This window comes from Carassius auratus, chromosome 49 (genome assembly GCF_003368295.1).
Source record: "Carassius auratus strain Wakin chromosome 49, ASM336829v1, whole genome shotgun sequence".
Taxonomy (NCBI): domain Eukaryota; kingdom Metazoa; phylum Chordata; class Actinopteri; order Cypriniformes; family Cyprinidae; genus Carassius; species Carassius auratus.
In genome coordinates, this window is record NC_039291.1 from 447170 (window position 1) to 469151 (window position 21982).

A 21982-nucleotide genomic window follows, 5' to 3' on the forward strand; every position below is an offset into this window, starting at 1 on the left:
CTGGAAACACTGGGTTGACAAAGGTAGCCTACAAAGTGTCAAATTTACATTGAATTAAGAGCATTTAAACACAAATGTGATGTAAATATTTCAATTTATTCAGTTAAAAAAACATTGTTGTTACATACGCAATAATAAATAGCCTTAGTGTACCTAAGTTTTCCCACCGTGAAAAGGTTGTTGCGGACATTCATTACTTATGTAGAACTTGATGCTCCAAAGGCTGAGCGCGCATGCGCATTTACAGCATCATCAGCACCACAGCAACCGAACATTGCTATGCTCCAGCTTCTTCTTGTGTTTACTATCGTTTGGCGAACATTTGGTTATGAAAACCTTTAGATGATCCTCATACATGATGATGGATGTTTTTTTATATAAATACATCCTACCATACACAAGCCGAGAGGCGGATGTTATATAAAGAGCTCTGACAGGACTCAATCTCCCATATTCAGTGTGGGCCTTTATCGGAGCGCGCAACATCGTTTACATCAAGACTGACCAGGGCTCTTGTTTTAATTTCGGTGGTTTCATGTCTATAAAGGTGTAAGGCTCTGCTCAGTGGGATGCACATCAGTGCTTTGCCGTACTCTCTCTCCGTTATAATGGCTGCTCTATATCAGGGCACGGACTCGTCTTCTCCGGATAAATATATGGCGTTAAAAGACGTCAGAGAGGTGAAGGAGGAGACCACTCTGGACGAGAAGCTCTTTCTGCTGGCCTGCGAGAAGGGTAAGTTCTTTCAACACTCTACAGGACGTGTTCCTTAAATATATTGTATAGGTAAACAGTTATAATCATAATAAAAATGATGACGGTGGTTAGTTTATATGTTTTAGCTGCATCATTTCACAATGTCTTTTGTTATGGGATTTAAATAACATTATATGATTGTTGTAAAAAACAATTATGCTTTAATACTAAATGTTTGTTCTGATAAAATAGTTCTGATAAAATTATATACTGTATATTGGTAGCGTAAGGTTTGATATTTGACATATATTTAGAGCTCAGCAATTTATTTGTTGTCAGTAATTATTTATGATATTATTTTTAAGAAGAAAAAAACATTTTGACTTTCAGGACAACATGTGATGTAACGTCAAGTGGTGTGACATACTTAAATTTATATGTAGATATATAGACAGCTACATTTCCAGTTTGCATATTTATTAAAAGGCATTTACAAATGAAAAACATAAAGAAAAAAAAATTAAGAACACAGTAACATAAGAAGTGTCAAAATAGAATGTATTGTAATTGCGTAGAACAGTGATGAAGATGTGAGCGTGAAATAACAGTATAGCAGTAGAGATTTTATTTCTAACAGTTTAAGAGTAATTGCATTAGTAGCTTTAGAATTAATATTAAAATAACTGACTTATGATCATTTCCCATATTTATTTTACATGTCATACTAATAGGTACTAGTGATTTGTTTTGAGATAAGTAGATTTTAAGAGCTTGACTGATGTATTGGCCATCTTCAGTGTTTAGTGTTTTGTTCAACAGAAGTGCATAGTTTATTTCCAAGCACTCCAGAAACAGCGTGGAAAACTTATGGATTTTCTCTGGTTACATTGTGCAGACAAGAGTCAGTTGCTATTCTTTTACCATATAAAGAAATCCCAAAGTGGTTCAGGGAAGGATATCTCTCCTTTAAGGGCTAGATTTGTTTCCATCACAAACTGCAGTCCTCTCTTTCTGATAACACATTTAGGTGCCATTGTATAAACCATTGAACTAATTTATAGTTCAACTACATTTTAAGGAGACTACTACATGGTGAGAAGACTTCTGGAGGAGAAACGACATGGTGAATTAAACATTAACTGTGTAGATGTACTTGGGAGAGATGCGGTCACCATTTCAATCGAAAATGAGAATCTAGACATTTTGCAGTTGCTCTTGGAACATGGCTGCCAGGTGAGAACACACCCATGTTCTCAGATCATACATAACATGTTAACATAACCAATTTGTAATTTTGAGATGTGTGTTTGTGTGTGTGTGTGTGTGTGTGTGTGTGTGTGTGTGTGTGCGCACATGCATACAGGCCACAGATGCATTATTAGTGGCTATTGATTCAGAAGTGGTAGGAGCAGTTGACATCCTGCTAAACCATCAGCCCAGGCGTTCCTCCAAGCCTTCTATTGCGGTTAGTGTCTTTTTTTTTTTTTTTGTTATTCATAATAGATTTTTGAAATATTTAACTAAATATTAGTAAATATATTACTATCAGTAACTATATTGATATATATTCATTATTTAAAATCCTAAGTTGGATTAGTTGTCCTAAAAACTTTTTGTGTGATCAGATCAGATTTTGTTTGTCTTGTTTTGTTTAGAAATTGATTCAGCGCATTCAAAACCCAGAGTATTCCACCACCATGGATGTTGCTCCAGTAATTCTTGCTGCCCACCGGAACAATTATGAGATTTTGACAATGCTGTTAAAGCAAGACATCTCTCTACCCCGACCCCATGCTGTAGGGTGCGAGTGCACCCTCTGTAATGTGAAAAACAAGAAGGACAGTCTTCGTCACTCAAGGTAATCATGTTTATCTAATTAAACCATGAAATTAATGAATATTAATGATATTAATTAGGGATGCACCAAAATGAAAATTCTTGGCCGAAACCGAAAACCGAAAAAGAGAAAACCAAGGCCGAAAACCGAAACCGAAACACCGAAATAAATTATGCCAATTATTAGTACCATTGCATTTATTCCTATGACCGTGTACTAACTTTACTAAAATTAAGACATTGCAATTGCATAAATTAATATTAAAGTTTCAAAGATAATTACAATTACATAACTTATTAAAAAAAATACATAAAAATACATAATTACAAATGATGCAAATATTTATTAAGCACATTGCAACAATGCACAGTATAAAATAAAATTCAAACTAAAAATGTATCCCACTCATGTGTATATTTAATAATAATGCACAGGCCTACTGGCCTGCAGAAAGGTTTTAAAATGAACAGTTCTCTCATAAAAACAAAGTGCATTTAGATGAAGTGCATTTGAAATTGTTCTCTGTAGGACTAGAAAGTGCATCACTTACCATCCCTAATATTAATGATATATATATATATATATATATATATATATATATATATATATATATATATATATATATATAATTTTCCTGTTTTTCCCCATCCAAACATTATTCAATTAATTTAACATTTATTTGTGCAATTGTATTTTTTTGTAGGAAAAAATAAATAAATATATATATATATATATATATATATATATATATATATATATATATATGAAAGAAAAGAAAAATACCAGGCTACCACTGAAGGCTCATCAATGCCATAGTCACATCTTTATTCAAGAACATGTGAGAAATGGTTTAACAAGTCTGACTGCATGAGTTAACAAGTTTTCTTCTACATCCTCCATCTGTGTCTCTCGCAGGTTTCGTCTAGATATCTACCGGTGCCTCGCCAGCCCATCCTTGATCATGCTTACAGAAGAAGACCCCATTCTGAGAGCATTCGAGCTCAGCACTGATCTGAAAGAGCTGAGCCTGGTGGAAGTGGAGTTTCGGTAATGGAATAGTAATTAGAGAAAAAGGTCTCATAGGGATCACCGCTAAAGGGAAAGAGCAGATACTCTCATTGCTGTGGTTTGACAATGTTACATGCATGAATTTACATAGAAGTTAGTTGACTGGGGACAAAGGTTGGCAGGAGAACCAGGTTGTTTGCCCAAGGTCAGGGCTGATCATATTGAGTAAATAATGCCTTTTAATCCAAAACAGCTGCTAAATTTAAACAAATTCACAATGTGTCTTCAGGTTTGCTTTAAAGGAAGAGAGCAGTTCAGCTAAAATGGTGCTGTTTGTTGTAAATACTATAAGGAATAAGTGCAAAAGACAAATTAATGTAATATATGTATATATATATATATATGTGTGTGTGTGTGTGTGTGTGTGTGTGTGTGTGTGTGTGTGTGTGTGTGTGTGTGTGTGTGTGTGTGTGTGTGTGTGTGTGTGTGTGTGTGTGTGTGTATTGGAATCTATTAACTGGCCAGTCAACTCAGAGATGCTCATTTTGATGGGAAATATATTACAATACAACCCTTGTGTTTGTCAAAAGCACAGTAGGTGACTGAATTTTTTTTTCTCTGGTAGAACAAAATCATTAGATTTTCTGTAAAATATATAATATATCTAATATAATTGCCAACAAGCATATCTAGGGACCTTTAGATGTTGATACTCTCCCATGTTCCCTTGTTAAACAATCACAGCCCAAACTATTTCTAAAACACCCAAACATTGTCACCCAAGTCCATGACAGATCTAGAAGAAAGAAAAGTTCAGCTTTTACTGCTCATTCTGGATCTCATTATCATTATATTACAGGAATGATTATGAAAAACTTGCCAGGCAGTGCAAGATGTTTGCCAAGGACCTTCTGGCTCAGGCCCGCAACTCTCGTGAGCTGGAGGTCATACTGAACCACACATCCAGTGAGGACCACATAGACAAGAGAGGCTTGCTGGAGGAACGCATGAACCTCAGTCGCCTCAAACTGGCCATAAGATACAACCAAAAGGAGGTAAATATGAGGATTTTTAGCAAAACTGTGCTTGTATCCTCACCAGCCTGGGGCGTGTTTCCCATACGATGGCATAACTTTAAAATGAAGTAACTAGTCACATCCGTTTCCTAAAACAATACTAACTTTGCAAAACATTTGAACAAATGTGTTGAACAACCATGTTGCTTCAACAACAGAGGACCATTGTTAATGACATCACAAATGTGGTGTAGCTTCTGCTAATTGATCATTTAGAGATCAAATTAATGTCAGTATTGCAAATATTACATAACAAACACTGTATCTGAGGATTACCTCACTAATTTTGTTCTCCAGTGTTTTGTTTTATTTACTGATGTTTAATTCAATAACAGTTTCCCTATTATGATGGACTTCCTACAGGGTTAATAGAATACATCTGTACATGCACATGCAGTGCTTTTATTTTCTTGAACTGAGATAATGATATATGTTTACAGTATATGGAATGAAAGATGTTTGTGTGCACATTAGCTTATCTATTTAAGTCCATATGTCATGCAAACATGAAACTATACAGTACTTCGAGAGCTGTAGGTCCATCCACACAACATTGAAATGCTATTTTCTAATGATTTTAGGAAACAACAAATCTTGAAACTGTATTGCTAACAACAAAAACTGCCAATGATTCTTTTGGGAAATGCACCCTTTGGTTAACAACCTTAAAGGGGGGGTGAAATGCTCGTTTTCACTCAATATCCTGTTAATCTTGAGTACATATAGAGTAGTACTGCATCCTTCATAAATCCAAAAAGTCTTTAGTTTTATTATATTCATAAGAGAAAGATAGTCTGTACCGATTTTTCCCGGAAAAACACGACCGGTTGGAGGCGTGACATGTGGGCGGAGCTAAAGAATCACGAGCGCGAATAGGCTTTTGCGTTGAGAGCATGTGGAAGCTGTGACATTACCCAGAGCCGTTGAAAAACATATTAAAGGCTCTGACATTACCGTGAGGGAAAACCCATCATCCAAAACAAACCATGGCTTACAGTCAGATTCAGCGTATATTTATGATCCAGAATCCGATCCAGAGGCTGAAACTGAACGAGAGCAGCCGCAGCAACGACTCGCTCCGAGCGGGGCTCGAACCCGGGTCTCCGATGGGAGGGGACGCACTAACAAGGAGGCAGAGATATTTGAAGCAGTTTTACTCACCGCCTGCGGTTCCAACACACGATCGTGACCCTTTTTCCTTGGGATTGCATCATCCTTAAGAAATAAACGATACGCAAATCCGTTGTCAAACTGGGCCTTGTGAACAAGCATCTTCGAAATGCAGGGAACAAACACAAACACTTGCACAACTCCGTTGATGCTCTGTAAAAATAAACTCCATCCACTGGTCCCTTAATGCTGTTTTTTTTTGGTAATCTGTGCAGGGTTGTCTTGCCCTGGCAACCAAAAACACACTTCTTTTGTGACTTTTCGCGACGCTCTCGCTCTGATCAGTGAATCGCTCTGATCAGTGAAATGTATGTGCTGCTCAGCCTCGCTATACGGGAGCGCGCGCTCTTCCGGCAAAAGTGCCCTTAGCACCCATATAAGGAAATTCCGCTCCATCTAACGTCACACAGAGCCATACTCGAAAAAAACTTTCCGAAACTTGTGACAGACCGGAAGGAGTATTTTGGGAACAAAAATACTCCTTCAAACGTACAACTTAATTTTTGAAACTTTGTCCATGTTTAGCATGGGAATCCAACTCTTTAAAAGTGTAAAAAACTCAGTATGCATGAAATAGCATTTCACCCCCCCTTTAAAGATAAAGTATACCCATAAATTAAAATTATGTTATCATTTACTCATCACCAAGTTGTTCCAAAACTTTATGAGCTTATTTAATCTTCTGAAGAAAGTTGGTTGAGCACAAAAGAAGATATTTTGGAGAATATTGGTAAACAAAAAGTTGAAGGTAGCCACTGACTTCCATAGTATGGAAAAAAAAAAAAATATATATATATAATATATATATATACTTTACTATATATATAACTCTGTGGAAGTCAATGGCTAGTGTCAACTATTTGGTTAACAACATTCTTCAAAATATACCCTCAAAAGAAGAAAGAAACTCAGATTTGGAGCAATTTGAGACAGAATTTTCATTTTTGTGTAAACTATCCCTTTAACCAGTTAATTACCTGACCGGTATATTATTTTTTCTAATGGGCTTACTCGTATTCCAATCTGTACAGTTTGTTGCCCAGTCCAATTGTCAGCAGTTCCTGAATACGGTGTGGTTCGGTGAGATGGCGAGCTACCGCCGCAAGCACACGTGCTTAAAGATCCTGTATGTTTTGAGTGTGGCGCTGATGTGGCCTCTGCTGTCCATCTGTTACCTGCTGGGACCCCGTTCTCGAGTGGGCCAGGTCATCCACACACCCTTTGTCAAGTTCATCATCCATAGTGCCTCCTACTTCACCTTCCTGCTCCTTCTAAACCTCTACTCACTGGTCTACAACGAGGATAAGAAGAACACCATGGGTCCGCCTTTGGAGTTGATAGACTACTTTCTCATTCTCTGGATCATAGGTGAGGATAGATGGCATATGTATGTGTGTGTGTGTGTGTGTGTGTGTGTGTGTGTGTGTGTGTGTGTGTGTGTGTGTGTGTGTGTTGGTTTTTGTGGTTTACAAGGACTTTTGACCTGAATACGCACCAGCATTACAGGGACATTTGGGTTTATGAGGACAGGGCCCATGTCCTTATAATTCCGACAGTGTAGATGCCTTTCTCTATGTCCCAGAAGCTCCCTCTCAAAGTTTCGCGCCATGTCCTAATATACCACAAAAATCTGAAATTTTACTATACACTGTGTATCCTCTGAGCTCGGGAGTGCGCCCCTGCAGCCCGGCCCCGGTACTGCATCCGCGTCATCGAAAATTTGCATATTTTACACTTGTGTAAGTTTGGAGGCCGCTGATTGGCTAGATCGGCATCGGAAGGCGGGAAAACAAAATGGCGGCGGTGGGCGGGGCTACATTCTGCCGCTAATAGCGCCGTACAAGTAAGTTAATGCAGTTTGGTAATTATTTAAACATTTTTTGTAATAATTTATCGATTGTATTTAATTATATAAATGCATACTGATCGTGCAATTAAACATGTTCCTTAAATATCATCATATAAAGTATGAATGTGACATCAAAGCTGTAATTACTCGGTTTAATATCTGTAAATTAATGTAACGCTATTAATGTAACGTTTCATAGATGGTTATTTAAATATATAATAATTATTATTATTATAATTATAAATCCCGTGTACACGTGCTTTAATCAGCGAGGCAAGTGTGACTGTTTGTAACTTCCTGTTTGGACCGGACACAATCTGTGCACCTGAAGCGAAGACATCTGTGGTGTGAAGCTGTTGGAAACAACTATTATATGAAAGGTTAGTAATACTGCTGTTAAACCGTTTCTCTGAGAGCTTGTGGCTCAGTTTGGCTTGTTCGTGAGTGTCTTCAGTGCTCTTTAGAAAGCAGCTAGCGCGTGATGCTAATGGCGCTAGCGTGATTACTGTAAGTCTCGTCTATAAAGAGTAACATCAGACGAGACTCAGCAGTGCTTGTCAGTTTACATTCTTTTCGTTCACAGTATAACTGTAAAAGTAATAGAACAGTCTAGCCATCATAATAATCTGTTGTCATGGTTACAGTCTGAAGGGGAGGGGCAGTTCTGTTTACTATTATTACTGTTCAGCTTGTTTTAATTAATAAACTCAGAGATGTGCTCTTTTCACTGCCCAATATGTACTGTATATAATAGTTAAAGTCACCTTTATTTGTAGTGTGCTTTGTAGAATGCATATTGTGTCAAAGCACTTTTACAAAGATAACCAGTCAAAATAGTATATTCAGCATATGCTCAGAATACATCATATTCCACATATATTCTGTCCAACAGTTCTTATTGTTATTAAAGCAGACACAGAGGATGGCTGAAGGTGTGAGGCGAAGGAGAAAGCTGAAGCCCGTGGAGGAGGCCATACAGTTTTCACTTGAACAGAAAGACAAGAATGGACTCGAGGGCAGGTTCATCAGTCATCTTAAAGGTGAGGTAAATTAATTGATTGAAGTTAAAGCTATAGTTCACCCAAAAGTGAAGATTTTGTCATCATATAGTCACCATTAGGTTGTCTCAGTCCTGTATATCTTTTGTTGGGCAAAATAAGACATTACTAACCATTTGATGGTTTGTAAATGATGACAGAATTTTCTTTCTATGCATTTAAAGTGACTCGTGTACTAAATCTGTCTCCGGTTGATGACGTGTGGTTCTCGTGATGGTTTCACCTCTCTGTTGTTGTTTAGGGAGGGGTGTGTTCAGCTGTACTGACTTTGAGAAAGGAGATTTCCTGCTGGAATACAGAGGAGACCTCATCAGCAAAGAAGAATGTGAGCGGAGGCAAAGAATATATCACCATGCACTTAAAGTTTTCATGTTTGAGTTTCGCTACAATGGAAAACTCCTCTGGTATGTACACGTGTTTGATCTACATGTTTACTGATAATTAAATTACATGATTCTAAATGTGTCAGTGGACATGTCAGTGGTCATGTGTTTTCAAAGCTTGGTGATGAGTGTTAAATGATTGGTGATCAGAGAATATGACATCTGCTGGTCCTAAGGTTTCAGTGCTGATATTGTCTGTCTCTTGTTTAGTGTCGATGCAGCCCGAGATGACGGTTCTCTTGGGCGGCTTGTAAACGATGACCATATTAACCCAAACAGCAGGATGAAGACGATTCGTGTGGATGGAAAACCTCACTTATGTTTATTTGCCACAAGGAGCATCTGTCCTGGTGAAGAGGTCACATATGATTATGGTGATTCTGAGTGGCCATGGAGATGCACGGTACTGACACCTCTATACTGTCCATTCTGACTTATTGGATTATAGTAAAGTAAAGGTATTAAACATCAGTTGTTACCTAAGTTAATGTTAGTAACTTTTTATTTTTTACATTACATGCATGTACATTCCAGTATGTCAGGATGTGTGTATGTTTACACCTGTTTCATGAGGACCATCATAAGAACATAGTCTTAACATGGTCTTGATGTCACATTGTGTGTGTTTACACCTGTGTTACGAGGACCCTGTTTTATGAGGACCGTCATAAGAACATAGTCTTGTGGTTGTGTGTGTGTTTACACCTGTGTTACGAGGACCCTGTTTTATGAGGACCATCATAAGAACATAGTCTTGTGGTTGTGTGTGTGTTTACACCTGTGTTACGAGGACCCTGTTTTATGAGGACCATCATAAGAATATAGTCTTAACATGGTCTTGATGTCACATTGTGTGTGTGTGTTTACACCTGTGTTACGAGGACCCTGTTTTATGAGGACCATCATAAGAACATAGTCTTGTGGTTGTGTGTGTGTGTTTACACCTGTGTTACGAGGACCCTGTTTTATGAGGACCATCATAAGAACATAGTCTTAACATGGTCTTGATGTCACATTGTGTGTGTGTGTTTACACCTGTGTTACGAGGACCCTGTTTTATGAGGACCATCATAAGAACATAGTCTTAACATAGTCTTGATGTCACATTGTGTGTGTGTTTACACCTGTGTTACGAGGACCCTGTTTTATGAGGACCATCATAAGAACTTGGTCTTGACTTTACTGAAGAGTCCCAGTCAAGTCAAGACTTTTTTTCTAAGAGAGAATGTAATCTGTTCCATTCTTTTAAGGACAAACACAATTATTTCAAGAACTTCTTGGATACCTTTATAGCTGCTGTGCCTTGTTCAGAGTTCTTTAGGTTCTTTAGACACTGATTCTACTCAGTTATCATTTCAAAATATGTGGTGATTAAATAAAACTGACTTTTTACCAACTCCTATTTCAAGATACTTAATCTAAATATAACAATTAGACATTTTCAATATCATATGGCCACAATGGGATGTGAATGATCCATATTTAGCCTAATATTTCACATCCACGCAGCCCAATGTCATGGTGATAACTAGGGTCTTCAAATACCAGGCTTTTGTCAAACAAACGACTCACTGAGATTCTTCGGTCAAACATCAAGACCATGTTCTTATGATGGTCCTCATAAAACGGGGTCCTCATAACACGGGTCTAAACACACACACAATGTGACATCAAGACTATGTCAAGACTATGTTCTTATGATGGTCCTCATAAAACAGGGTCCTTGTAACACAGGTGTAAACACACACACACACCACCTGAAATACTGGAATATATATATATATATATATATATATATATAATATATATATATATATATATATATGCATGTAAGGTAATGCATACAAAATCATGAACATTAACTTGGGTAACACTTGAAAATTGAAATATTGATCTGAAATATTGTAATCTTACTTTTAAATCACATTGATAAAATATAAGCAAGATTATAAAATTTGTTTTATATCAGTATTTTATGTGCTCATTTATTGTCACAGATGACTAATTTGATGTTCTTTTCTAGACTCTTAGTGTGGTTGAACCGTCCACTCTTGAAGTCAACACACTGTCCGAGTCAGAAGACACAGACGTAGAGAAGGTACTGCAATTGATTGAGTGATTTTATTTTATTGTTATTTTATCGTTTTAATTTATTATTTTATTATATTTTTTGTGGCATCATACCTGATTTATTTACAGTTGTGTTCAAAATTATTCAACCCCCTTGACTTGCAAGACAATTTGCTGTGGAGGATAACATTTTATGAAATCAGTTTAACGAAGGCATCAGTAAAGTATTAGAGAAAGTTTGTTAATACACTTTTGAGTGATTCTGAGAATGGAACATTGATGAATCATGATAAAATTCGAATTGGCTCTAAACATTCATGTTCAAAATTATTCAATCCCCTTTGTGCAGAATCTTTTATTCTTTAAAATCACCAATAAACGCTGTCTGTAAGTGTTTAGAAGTTTCTGTCACCTCTCTACTACAGTTTGGCCCATTCCACACCTGAAAAAGCTTTCAGATCACTGATAATCTTTGGTTTTCACATTGCCACTGCTTTCTTCAAATTCAACCAGATATTCACAATGAGAATTAAGCCTGGAGACTGAACAGGTCACTCAAGAACACTCTGTGACTGATCCCTGAACCAAGCAGTAGTAGATTTGGATGTGTACTCTGGGATGACTGTCCTGCAGGAAAGTCCATTGATCATCAGCTTCAGTCTTTCAGGCATCACAATTCTTGTCAAAATGGCCTGACACTTTAAAGAATCCATGATGTCCTTCATACAGTCGTGATTTCCACTTCCTTCTACAGTAAAGAAACCCCATAACAGGACTGATCCACCTCCAAGTTTGAGGATGGAGATAGTGTTCTTCTGCTTATGAGCTTTGCCTGTTTTGCAGCAGACATCGCTGATCCATGGGTCCAAAAAGTTCCAGTTTGTTCACATCACTCCATAAAACATTCCTCCAGAGCTCCAGAGGTCTACACAAATTAACTTTAGTTAGTTCAAGTCTGCCTTTTGTTCTTCTTGATCAAGAGTGGTATTCATCATGATGTCTCAACATGAAGGCCGTACTTGTCTAGTGTTCTTCTACACACTGCTTTGAAATGGTTTTCCTCCTTTCATCGGGTCATCTTGCAAGTCTTTGGCTGTACATTGCAGATTTTTCTCAGTTGCTCTGATTAAACATTTTATGATATTGTGCTTTTTCTTCCACAACCTCAAAGGTTTTCTGGTAAAACACACTTTAAGCTAAGAAATAAGGCTGAGAGCTGTGTCTCTAGGAACTTTCAATGTCTTGGAAATCTTCATATAGCCTTAGCCTTTCTAAAGTAATACAATATTTCTTCTCTTTTGCTTGTGTGAGATCTCTTTTGATATTTTAGCTACTTAACTTCAACACATGCATGGGCTAACTGTACGTGTAACGGCTCAAGCTAATTCTGTTTTTAATAGAGTTTCTAAAAGCTTAATTGTGTTTTGAGACTGTTACATTCTCCACCATGCAAATAAGTGATTTAAAAACAGCAATGCTGAATAGGGGTTGAATAACTATGACATAGCAGTATTATAAAATCTTATAACTCAAATATATTACATTATATATTGACAATATCACTTTTAATATTCAAGTGAACTGTTATAGATCCAAGTTTTATTATATCCTGGATCTTCAGAAAAGCTTGTATTTGTAAAGTACTGCAGTCTCTAGGTGGTTGAATAATTTTGAACACAACTGTATTTATTTATTTTGCTTTGGTAACTCATTTATAACATAATTATTTTATTTTAATTAAATTTTTTGATTTCATGTTTTCAGCTGAAAGTTGTCAGTGATCAGTCAGTGTTGGACTCCAGTATCTGTGCAGCCTCTGAAGGACTGGAAAAGGTAATTCATTATCAATTTGTACAGTCCCTGAATCCTTTGTCTGCAGTAGAATGTTTATTTATTTTTTATTTCTGTTTCCTTAATTTCAGGTGACTCTGAAGAAGGACCGGTTACTATTGGATGATCAGGACTGTGTTGAGAAGGTAATTAAATGTGCATTGCATATTTTATGAAATGTTAGATTGATGTTGCAAGAAATCATCTCTACATAAGTCTTGCTTTTTTTCATTGTTTTCAGATGTCACCTGTCAAAGAGCATGTGTTGAATGAGGAGCAGAGCTTTTGTGCCCCAGTTGAAGGAGTTAAGGAGGTATTCACATGTTTCGGATGAACTGTTATTTCAGTGCAACAGTGATTGCTCTGAAGTCCATGTCTGCATGAACTGTACACTTTGCTGTTACTAAATGCATGTATTTAGTGACCTGTTTTCACTTTCAGTAATATTAGTCGATGTCTGAATCAGGGGTGTCCAGACTCGGTCCTGGAGGGCCAGTGTTCTGCAGAGTTTACACCGGCCCTCCAGGACCGCTCTAAATGTAGATTTGTAGTAATATATTGACCAGTACCTTTTAAGGTCTGTAACGTAAATGTTTTTAATGATTGTAAGTGATCTTATTAACTAAATGACCACAACTTCCCTGTCATTAAAAATACATTAAATTATTATTGAAAGACAATGCAGCTCGTAATGTAGTATCACATGTATGTTTTAGAATCTTTCTTTGTTGCTTTAATTTAACACTCACTGATGTTTTTTTCTTCACAGGTCTGCAGACATGTTGTGGTCACTTCAGCAATATCAAGCATGGATAAATGTGCTGAATGTGTGGGACCTGTTGCAGCTCTCAAGTGGATTGGCCTGAGATGTAAATGTTAGTATGGTCATTTGTACTCTATACATCATGACATTTCTATTTTTATCATTTTAGTATCACTAATCAACGTTATGAAGTCAGTTCAAAATGGTATAACTGTTGAGTTTGGCAGTAGGAGAGAAGGAGATTTCAGACCATTGCTAATGCACAGATATGTAATACCATTAATAATAATAGGAGTTTTATATTGTTTTCACCTTACTCTACGTTTAGGCATAGAATCTCGTGTTAGCGGTTGAACGTGTCCTGACATGTGACATTTCTTTTATAGTGTGCTCCAGTTTTTGGCATAAGTCCTGCTATCTGAAGCTTCATGAATGGGATGGAAGACGGTCATCGTGTGTAAGAAAATATTTGATTTGATACATTTGTTCCATATTTTTGAGTTATCGGTGCTGTAAATTAATCATAAATATTTTGACAATAGGAAGTAAGTTCAGAGGAAGATGAGCTGTCAGATGAGGATTACATACCTCAGTCAGAGTCAGACCATCAGTCAGACAGTTCAGATGAGTTGACAACAAGACCAGCACGTTACGACCAAGCTAAACTCTTAGATATACAGGAAGCTGCGTCATCTAAGTTTAGTGAACATCTGAGATCAGATGTACCTACCCTGAATGTGTCTAAGGGCAAAGGAAAAGGAGTCCTGAAGGTCATGGAAGCAGCAAGTGTGTATGATGAGTCTGATTTAATGTGTCATGAGGAGCAGTTTACTGATTTTGAGACAGACAGTGAATCAGACTTTCCCAGAAAGCAAGACTCAGTGGTATGCAGGTCAACAGATGTGCTTATGTCATCACCTCAATCACACAATAGTAAGCTTTTGAATTCAAAAAGCACAGTAACATTGAGAGAAGAGAGGGAACGCAGCATGGCTGGAGGTGATCATTGTGTGCAGTCACCAAAAATCTCCTGTTCAGCAAATAGGAAGAATTATTGTTACATCTGTGGCAAACCTCAGTCCAAGTTAGCGCGCCATTTGAAAACTCATATGGCTGAAGTTGAAGTTGTTCAGGCTTTGTCACTCCCAGTTCACTCAAAAGAACGTAAAGCAATGCTGCAAAAGCTCAGGAACAAGGGCAACTTTCAGCATAACACTGACGTTTTACAGTCTGGAGAGGGGGCTCTTAAAATAAAACGAGCACCAAAAAGAAAGTGTGATTCAAAGCAGTTTTTGCATTGCATGTACTGCAAAGGGTTGTTTGTACGGAGAGATCTGTGGCGTCATTTAAAAAGATGTCCCTCAAAACCAGCAGCTGACAGTGAAGAGCAAGGGAGGAGGAGAGTCTTGGGCCTGGCATCTATGGCAGAGTCTTCATTCAGTCAGCACATATCACAAGGAGTTTGGAAACTCTTAGGTGTGATGAAGCAGGATGACATTTCCGCTGTGGTCAAAAATGACCTGAGTATTCTTCAGCTTGCACAGTCGTTTTTTAACAAACATGGTCATGACCCTACCAAATTTGAGTATATTCGACAAAAACTCCGTGAAGTTGGAAGATTGTTGCTGACTTTGCGTAGACAGTTTTCTGTGTACAGTCTTGAAGAAGCTCTGAAACCTGCCAATTTTCATAGACTTATTCGAGCGGTTCAAATGGTGTCTGGCTATGATGATGAGAGCCACTGCTACCAAAGCCCAAGCCTTGCCCTGAAACTGGGGCATTCGTTGAATAAGATTTGTGAAATCATTCAGTGCCGAGCACTGATGTCTGAAGACAAGGAATTGATCTCATCAACAGAGACCTTCAAAAAGCTCTACTCCTCAAAGTGGTCTGAGATGATCTCACACACTGCTTTGGTGACACTGAATGAGGCCAAATTTAACAAGCCATCAACACTTCCCTTCACCCAGGATGTCCAGTCTCTTCATCAGCTCCTTGAGAAGACTGCAGATACTGCTTTTCAGAAACTACAAGAGACTGCATCTCCTCAAAGCTATGCAGAACTGGCCAAAGCAACACTCACCAGAATCATTGTTTTCAACCGCAGACGTGCAGGAGAGGTCTCTAAAATGCCGCTGAAGGCTTTCAATGAAAGGGACGGCACTTCTCTCCATGAAGATGTAGCGATGGGCCTGAGCAAGTTTGAGCAGAAACTCTGCAGCCATTTCAGTCGAGTTGAGATCAGGGGGAAGAGGGGAAGAAAGGTTGCGGTTCTTCTCTCTCCTGATATGGTCGATGCCCTGATGCTACTGGTCAGCAGGAGAGGTACATGTGGAGTGCTAGACACTAATACTTTCTTGTTTGCTCGGCCAAACTGCCAGAGTTACTACAGAGGCCAGGACTCTCTGAGGGTATATGCAAGGGAATGTGGAGCTCAAAATCCAGAATTTCTCAGATCCACTCATCTTCGCAAGCACGTGGCTACGCTCTCTCAAATCCTAAACCTGAAAAACAACGAGTTAGATCAGGTTGCTGATTTCTTAGGGCATGACATCCGTGTCCACCGTGACTATTACAGACTGCCAGAAGCCACTACTCAGCTTGCTAAAATATCAAAGCTACTGTTAGCCATGGAAAAGGGCTGCCTTCCTAATCTTCAAGGCAAATCCCTTGATGACATTGAGATTGAAGGTACGCCCATCCTAGCATGTTTAGCACAGCGGGTCTTTTAAACTCACAGGGAGGTTTAAGAAAAGTAATCTCTGAAATATGTCTTGTGTTCGTTGTCATTAGGAATGGTTTATAAATGGTGTGTGATTGTGTTATTTCACTTCTGAATGCAGATGTTTTTCATGTTCTGAGTTTTATTTTTCATTGAAGATGAGATCAACATGACAGATACTGATGACAGTGATGCTGAAGAAAGTGAATCTGATGATGAGGCTCTTGCTGGAGCTGCGGGAAACTCCAGTAATGCTGGTATGTGTCAGCTAAGTATTTTTTATTTTTAAATCATCAAAGTCAAAAATTATATTGGGTAACACTTTATTTTAGGGTCTCTAAACTACAGTGGTTTGAAAGTGTTGGCCCCCTTCCTGATTTCTTATTTTTTTGCATGTTTGTCACACTAATGTTTCAGATTATCAAACAAATTTAAATATTAGTCAAAGGTAACAAATTTAAAAGTAAACACATGCAGTTTTTAAATGAAGGTTTTTATTATTAAGGGAAAACAAAATCCAAAACTACATTGCCCTTTGTTCAGAAGTGCCCCCCCCCCACCTTTGAAACTGGTTTATCACACCTGAGTTCAGTTTCTCCAGCCACACCTCTTCACAGTTAAGAAATCTCTTAAATAGGACCTGTCTGATAAAAAGTGAAGTAGACCAAAAGATCCTCAAAAAACTAGACATCATGTCGACATTCAAAAATATGCAGACACAAATGATAAAGAAAGTAATTGAGATCTATCAATCTGGAAAAGGTTATACAGTTTTGGGACTCCAATGAACCACAGTGAGAGCCATTTTTCACAAACTAAAAAAAGTAAAAAGTTTATTTGATTAGTGTTTTTTTACGATACAAATCATTGCAAAGCAACTTCACATAAAATTAAGTTTCTACACTATTTAGTAGTAGCTTATAAGTGGTGACTGTCAGTTTATGTGCATATGACAGGAATCAGACATAATCAACCAGACGATGAAAACTATTAACAGCAATTATAATGTGATTGCATAGTAAGCAGCAATATTTGTTAGTTCTGTATGTTGTTTCAGGGTTAGCATCATCTGAGGTCCTCTGAGGGGTTGGCATCATCTCTTCTCAGGTGTTCTGGATCCAGACTGGAGCTTGTGTAAATCCTAGTTACCACGGGATGAAGATCCCAGCAGAAACAGAGAAACAAATTGAGGCATCATTAGCATAGCTGCTGATCCAACAAAGTACAATTAATTAGTTTAACCCAAGCTAAATTTGATCAGATACAACTGCAGTCACAAATTATGAGATGCATTATTGCTCATTGAAAAATATGTTTTTAATCTAGATTTAAACATAGAGAGTGTGTCTGAACCCCGGACATTATCAAGAAGGCTATTCCAGAGTTTGGGAGCCAAATGTGAGAAAGCTCTACCTCCTTTAGTGGACTTTGCTATCCTAGGAACGACCAAAAGTCCAGCGTTTTGTGACCTTACGGTCCGTGATGGATTGTAGCGCTGTAGAAGGCTAGTTAGGTACACAGGAGCTAAACCATTTAGGGCCTTATAGGTAAGTAATGATAATTTGTAACTGATACAGAACTTAATAGGTAGCCAGTGCAGAGACTGTAAAATTGGGGTAATATGATCATATTTTCTTGACCTCGTAAGGACTCTAGCTGCTGTATATGGTGGTGGTAGTGTCATGGTCTGCTTCTGGACCTGGAAAACTTACTGTGATAAATGGAGAAATCTGCTGTTTACCAAAAAATCCTGAAGGAGAATATCTGGCCATCTGTTGTGACCTCAAGCTCAAGCAAACTTGGGTTCTGCAGCAGGATAATGATCCAAAACACACCAGCAAGTCCACCTCTGAATGGCTGAAGAAAAACAAAATGTAAGAGTGTTCTGGTCAAAGTCCTGACCTGAATCCTATTGAGATGCTGTGGCGTGACTTTAAAAAGTTGTCCATGCTTGAAAACCCTCCAATGTGGCTGAATTACAATTCTGCTTAGATGAGTGGACCAAAATTCATCCACAGCGCTGTAACAGACTTTACATTTAATTGGAAGTTATCGCAAACACTTGATTGCAGTTGTTGCTGCTAAGGGTAGCCAAACCGATTATTAGGTGTAGGGGCAAACATTTTTCACACAGGGTAATGTAGTTTTGGTTTTTGTTTTCCCTTAATAATAAAAACCTTCATTTAAAAACTGCATGTTGTGTTCATTGGTTTTCTTTGACTTGTATTTACATTTGTTCGATGATCCGAAACATTGAAGTGTGATAAACATGCAAAAAAATAAGGAACCAACACTTTTTCACACCGCTGTAGTTTCTTATTAGTGTGCGTAGTAGTAGTAGTAGTAGTGGTGGTGGTAGTAGTAGTAAGCACTTATTAATAGCTTATTTTACATGACCTTATTCTACATCCCTAATCCTACCCAATACCTTAATGTAACAACTATCTTATTTACTTTTAATAAGCAGAAAATTAGGAATTTGAGGGAAAAGTTGTAGTTAATAGTGTTCCCTATTATAAAGTGTTACCTTGTATTATATTAGTCCAGCATTTATAACAGGATATTACTAAAATATATATATATTATTTATTTTTTATTTATTTATTTTTTTAATGACTGATTGTCTGCAGGTGTTCAGAAGATGCCCATTGAGAGCACCACTGAACTTCCTGAAGGTACCAGAGGTTTAAATTGCAATGGCACCATCAATGTTGCAAAGCACATGAGCTCTCGTAGAGTTAGAACTCACTAAAGTATGTATTCTTCTGTACAGAGAGTGAGAGTGAGGCAGAAACTGAAAACCCACGGAGAGGGCAGAAGGTGTCCTGGTCAAACGCTGAAGTTACAGCTGTAATGAAACATTTTAAGGGCCACATAACTAAAGGAAAACTGGCCACACTGACTGAATGCCAGCAGTGTAAATCTGCTGAGGATCCTGTTTTGGTGAGACGCAGTGCACAGAACATAAGGGATTTTGTAAGAAATCGAGGAATTAGCTTAAAAAGGAAAACCCAAAGCAAGTGATGTTACAGTACATTTTGTGTGTTCTTGATGCCATTCAATTAACATTAGCACTTTGGCTGTTGTTTTTATTTCCCATAGTGCAATACTGTTATGGCAGCAGTTCATACGAATATCTCCTTGTAGAAATCGAGGTTGACTGTTAGTTTGTCAAAAATTACAAAATTGTGTCAATTTCTCATTGATTTTTGGATGACCTGTCCCTTAAAGAGAATTTAACTTCCAGAATGAAAACTGTCATCATGTACTCACCCTCCACTTGATCCGGACCTGCATCAGTTTCTTTCTTCTGTTGAACACAAAACAAGATCTGTAAGTATCTGAACAGTTAATGGGCATCATTGACTTCCATAGTATTTTTTTTTTTTTTTCGTACTATAGAAGTTAACGGTGCCCATCAACTGTTCATAAACTAACAGATCTTCTTTTGTGTTCAACAGAAGAAAGAAACTGATGCAGGTCTGGATCAAGTGGAGGGTGAGTACATGATGACAGTTTTCATTCTGGAAGAAAACCATTCCTTTATAGATAAATCGGTTTCTCTACACATCTGCAGCACGTATTGTGTGCTCAGAGAGTTAATCTCATGCACACTGTGTGTTTAGTGAGGTACTTAAAACATGAGGATTGCCTTTTGATTTGATTTATAGTTTTTTTTTTTTTTTTTTGTTGGTGAATTACACTTAATTATTTGATGTTTGTTTTGTGTGGCATTCCTTTTTTTTTTTTTTAAAGATTACCCGTTTAATTAATTGGCGAATTTGACAACATGTTTATTTTTATTTCACAAATTTAAGTCATTATTAAAGTACTTCTAAAACACATTGGTGTCTGTAATGTTGTGTATTGTGTTAAAGATCCTGTACTCTTTAACCACCTCAGTCTTCGTAATGCAGCATAGGGACATGTCTGTGTGTTGTGTATGGGGTCACGTACCTGTAAAACACATTGGTCCCTGTAATACAGAGAATGGACATGTTTTGTGTATTGTAAAACGAGTGTCCTCATAAATCAATCGGACCCTATAAGTCCCAATTATGTAATGGGCGGGAACATTATAGGAGGGGCGTGACAGTCCTTGTGTACCACCAAAATATCATATTGTCATATTATCAATTCTATTGTGTGTAAAGAAAATCCAAAGTGATATTTGTGTTCTGCAGAGTAAAACAAATTTTTTGATAGTTTTATCATCTCTGTAGGACACCGGGAAAGGGGTGTCCCCTTAAACCACCATCCAACTGGTTTGGCCATCAGAGTACTGCTAAACCACAAAAACCAGTATGTGTGTGTGTGTGTGTGTGTTTGTGTGTGTGTGTGTGTGTGTGTGTATATATATATATATATATATATATATATACAGTGCCCTCCATAAGTATTGGAACAGTAAAGACAAATATGTTCTGTTTGCTGTGGAGTCAAGAAATCTGTAAATATGATTAAAAGATGAACATGAGACAAAACTACAGAATGTCACATTTTATAATTTGAATCAACAGCAGAGAAAGAATTTTTTTCTCTACTGTTCCAATAATTATGGAGGGCACTGTAAATTATTAACACTTTTTATCTATTATTTTCTTGGCATGCACTTTCTATCTGACAAATAAGAACCAAACAAAAAATGTTGTGCTGTGATTGAAGTTTCAACAGGTAGGGCTGTAGTACTCGAGTCCGGTCTTGGACTCGAGTCCGGACTCGAGACATTTTTCCGTCGTCTCGGACTTGTCTCGGACTCGTTGAATTTGCACTCGGACTTGTCTCGGACTTGGCCATTGGACTCGCCAAGTCTTCTAGTTGGTCTCGACCGAGTCCAGCAAAAAAATTAAATAAAACATTTCTCCTTCAAACCAAAACCACATTTGCACGATGTCGCGACTGAAAACGTTTGGAAAACGCTAGGCGCGCCGCTCTCCTTATTTCCAAAGCACTCTGTAGCCTGCGCTTGCGCTCCAGTGGCGTCTGCTGTTGCTGGGCAACCATGACCCGCTCTTCATGATGACGCAGAAGTTTCAGCAAAGAATAAATGGAATTCCAACACTTAAAATCACTTGCAGTAGCTCTGCTAATAGATTCATTTAAAAAATGGCTATCCTTGTACAACTATGATCATCTGTTTCTCCATCTTGCCTTAGCTTTCAGTATTGTTCCGGGAAAGGATGTGCATGACCAGTGGTGCACTTACTGCGACCTGAAAAGTTTAGATGTTTCTAATTTAATTTTCTACCTGTTAGATTGTGTTTTATTTACGTCTACACCTAGATAGCCTTTTTTTAATCAATAAACGCGTATTAATGTATAGCCTTATGCAACAATTACTTATGTAAATTTTATATATGACATTACATATTTACATTTTCATGTAACAGCCAGTATTTGTATCTGTAACAATCACAAAATTTTTCCTATCTGCATTCGGATACAACATCGTACAGTTACTTGATAAGACTGTTATGACTTTTTATATATTTTTTCGTAGTTATCACTGAACAAGTATTA

General features: G+C 37.6%; 2 protein-coding genes across 5 annotated transcripts in view; both read left to right on the forward strand.

Annotated features, from left to right (window-relative positions):
- The first annotated feature begins 249 nt into the window (after window positions 1-249).
- The window catches only part of LOC113065985 (short transient receptor potential channel 1-like), a 45405-nt gene continuing 23672 nt past the window's right edge, over window positions 250-21982 (forward strand). Inside the window, exons 1-7 of the mRNA XM_026237518.1 lie at window positions 250-735; window positions 1775-1929; window positions 2060-2161; window positions 2352-2554; window positions 3449-3580; window positions 4401-4596; window positions 6819-7155. Coding sequence (XP_026093303.1) covers window positions 570-735; window positions 1775-1929; window positions 2060-2161; window positions 2352-2554; window positions 3449-3580; window positions 4401-4596; window positions 6819-7155 — 1291 coding nt within the window. The 5' untranslated portion in view covers window positions 250-569. The remainder of the gene's footprint in view (window positions 736-1774; window positions 1930-2059; window positions 2162-2351; window positions 2555-3448; window positions 3581-4400; window positions 4597-6818; window positions 7156-21982) is intronic.
- On the forward strand, window positions 7203-19779 carry LOC113065984 (uncharacterized). 4 transcript variants are annotated; one of them, XM_026237515.1, is made up of 15 exons: window positions 7203-7630; window positions 7906-8016; window positions 8529-8676; window positions 8936-9098; window positions 9288-9480; window positions 11101-11175; window positions 12912-12980; window positions 13070-13123; window positions 13219-13290; window positions 13747-13852; window positions 14127-14197; window positions 14283-16431; window positions 16621-16719; window positions 19093-19137; window positions 19236-19779. In XM_026237515.1, the coding sequence occupies exons 3-15, from the start codon at window positions 8559-8561 to the stop codon at window positions 19484-19486; spliced, it is 3465 nt and encodes a 1154-aa protein (XP_026093300.1). In that variant the 5' UTR covers window positions 7203-7630; window positions 7906-8016; window positions 8529-8558; the 3' UTR covers window positions 19487-19779. The 4 variants fall into 4 exon arrangements, with proteins under 4 accessions (XP_026093300.1, XP_026093298.1, XP_026093302.1 ...); XM_026237513.1 differs by having other exon boundaries at window positions 8547-8676; XM_026237517.1 differs by having other exon boundaries at window positions 8550-8676.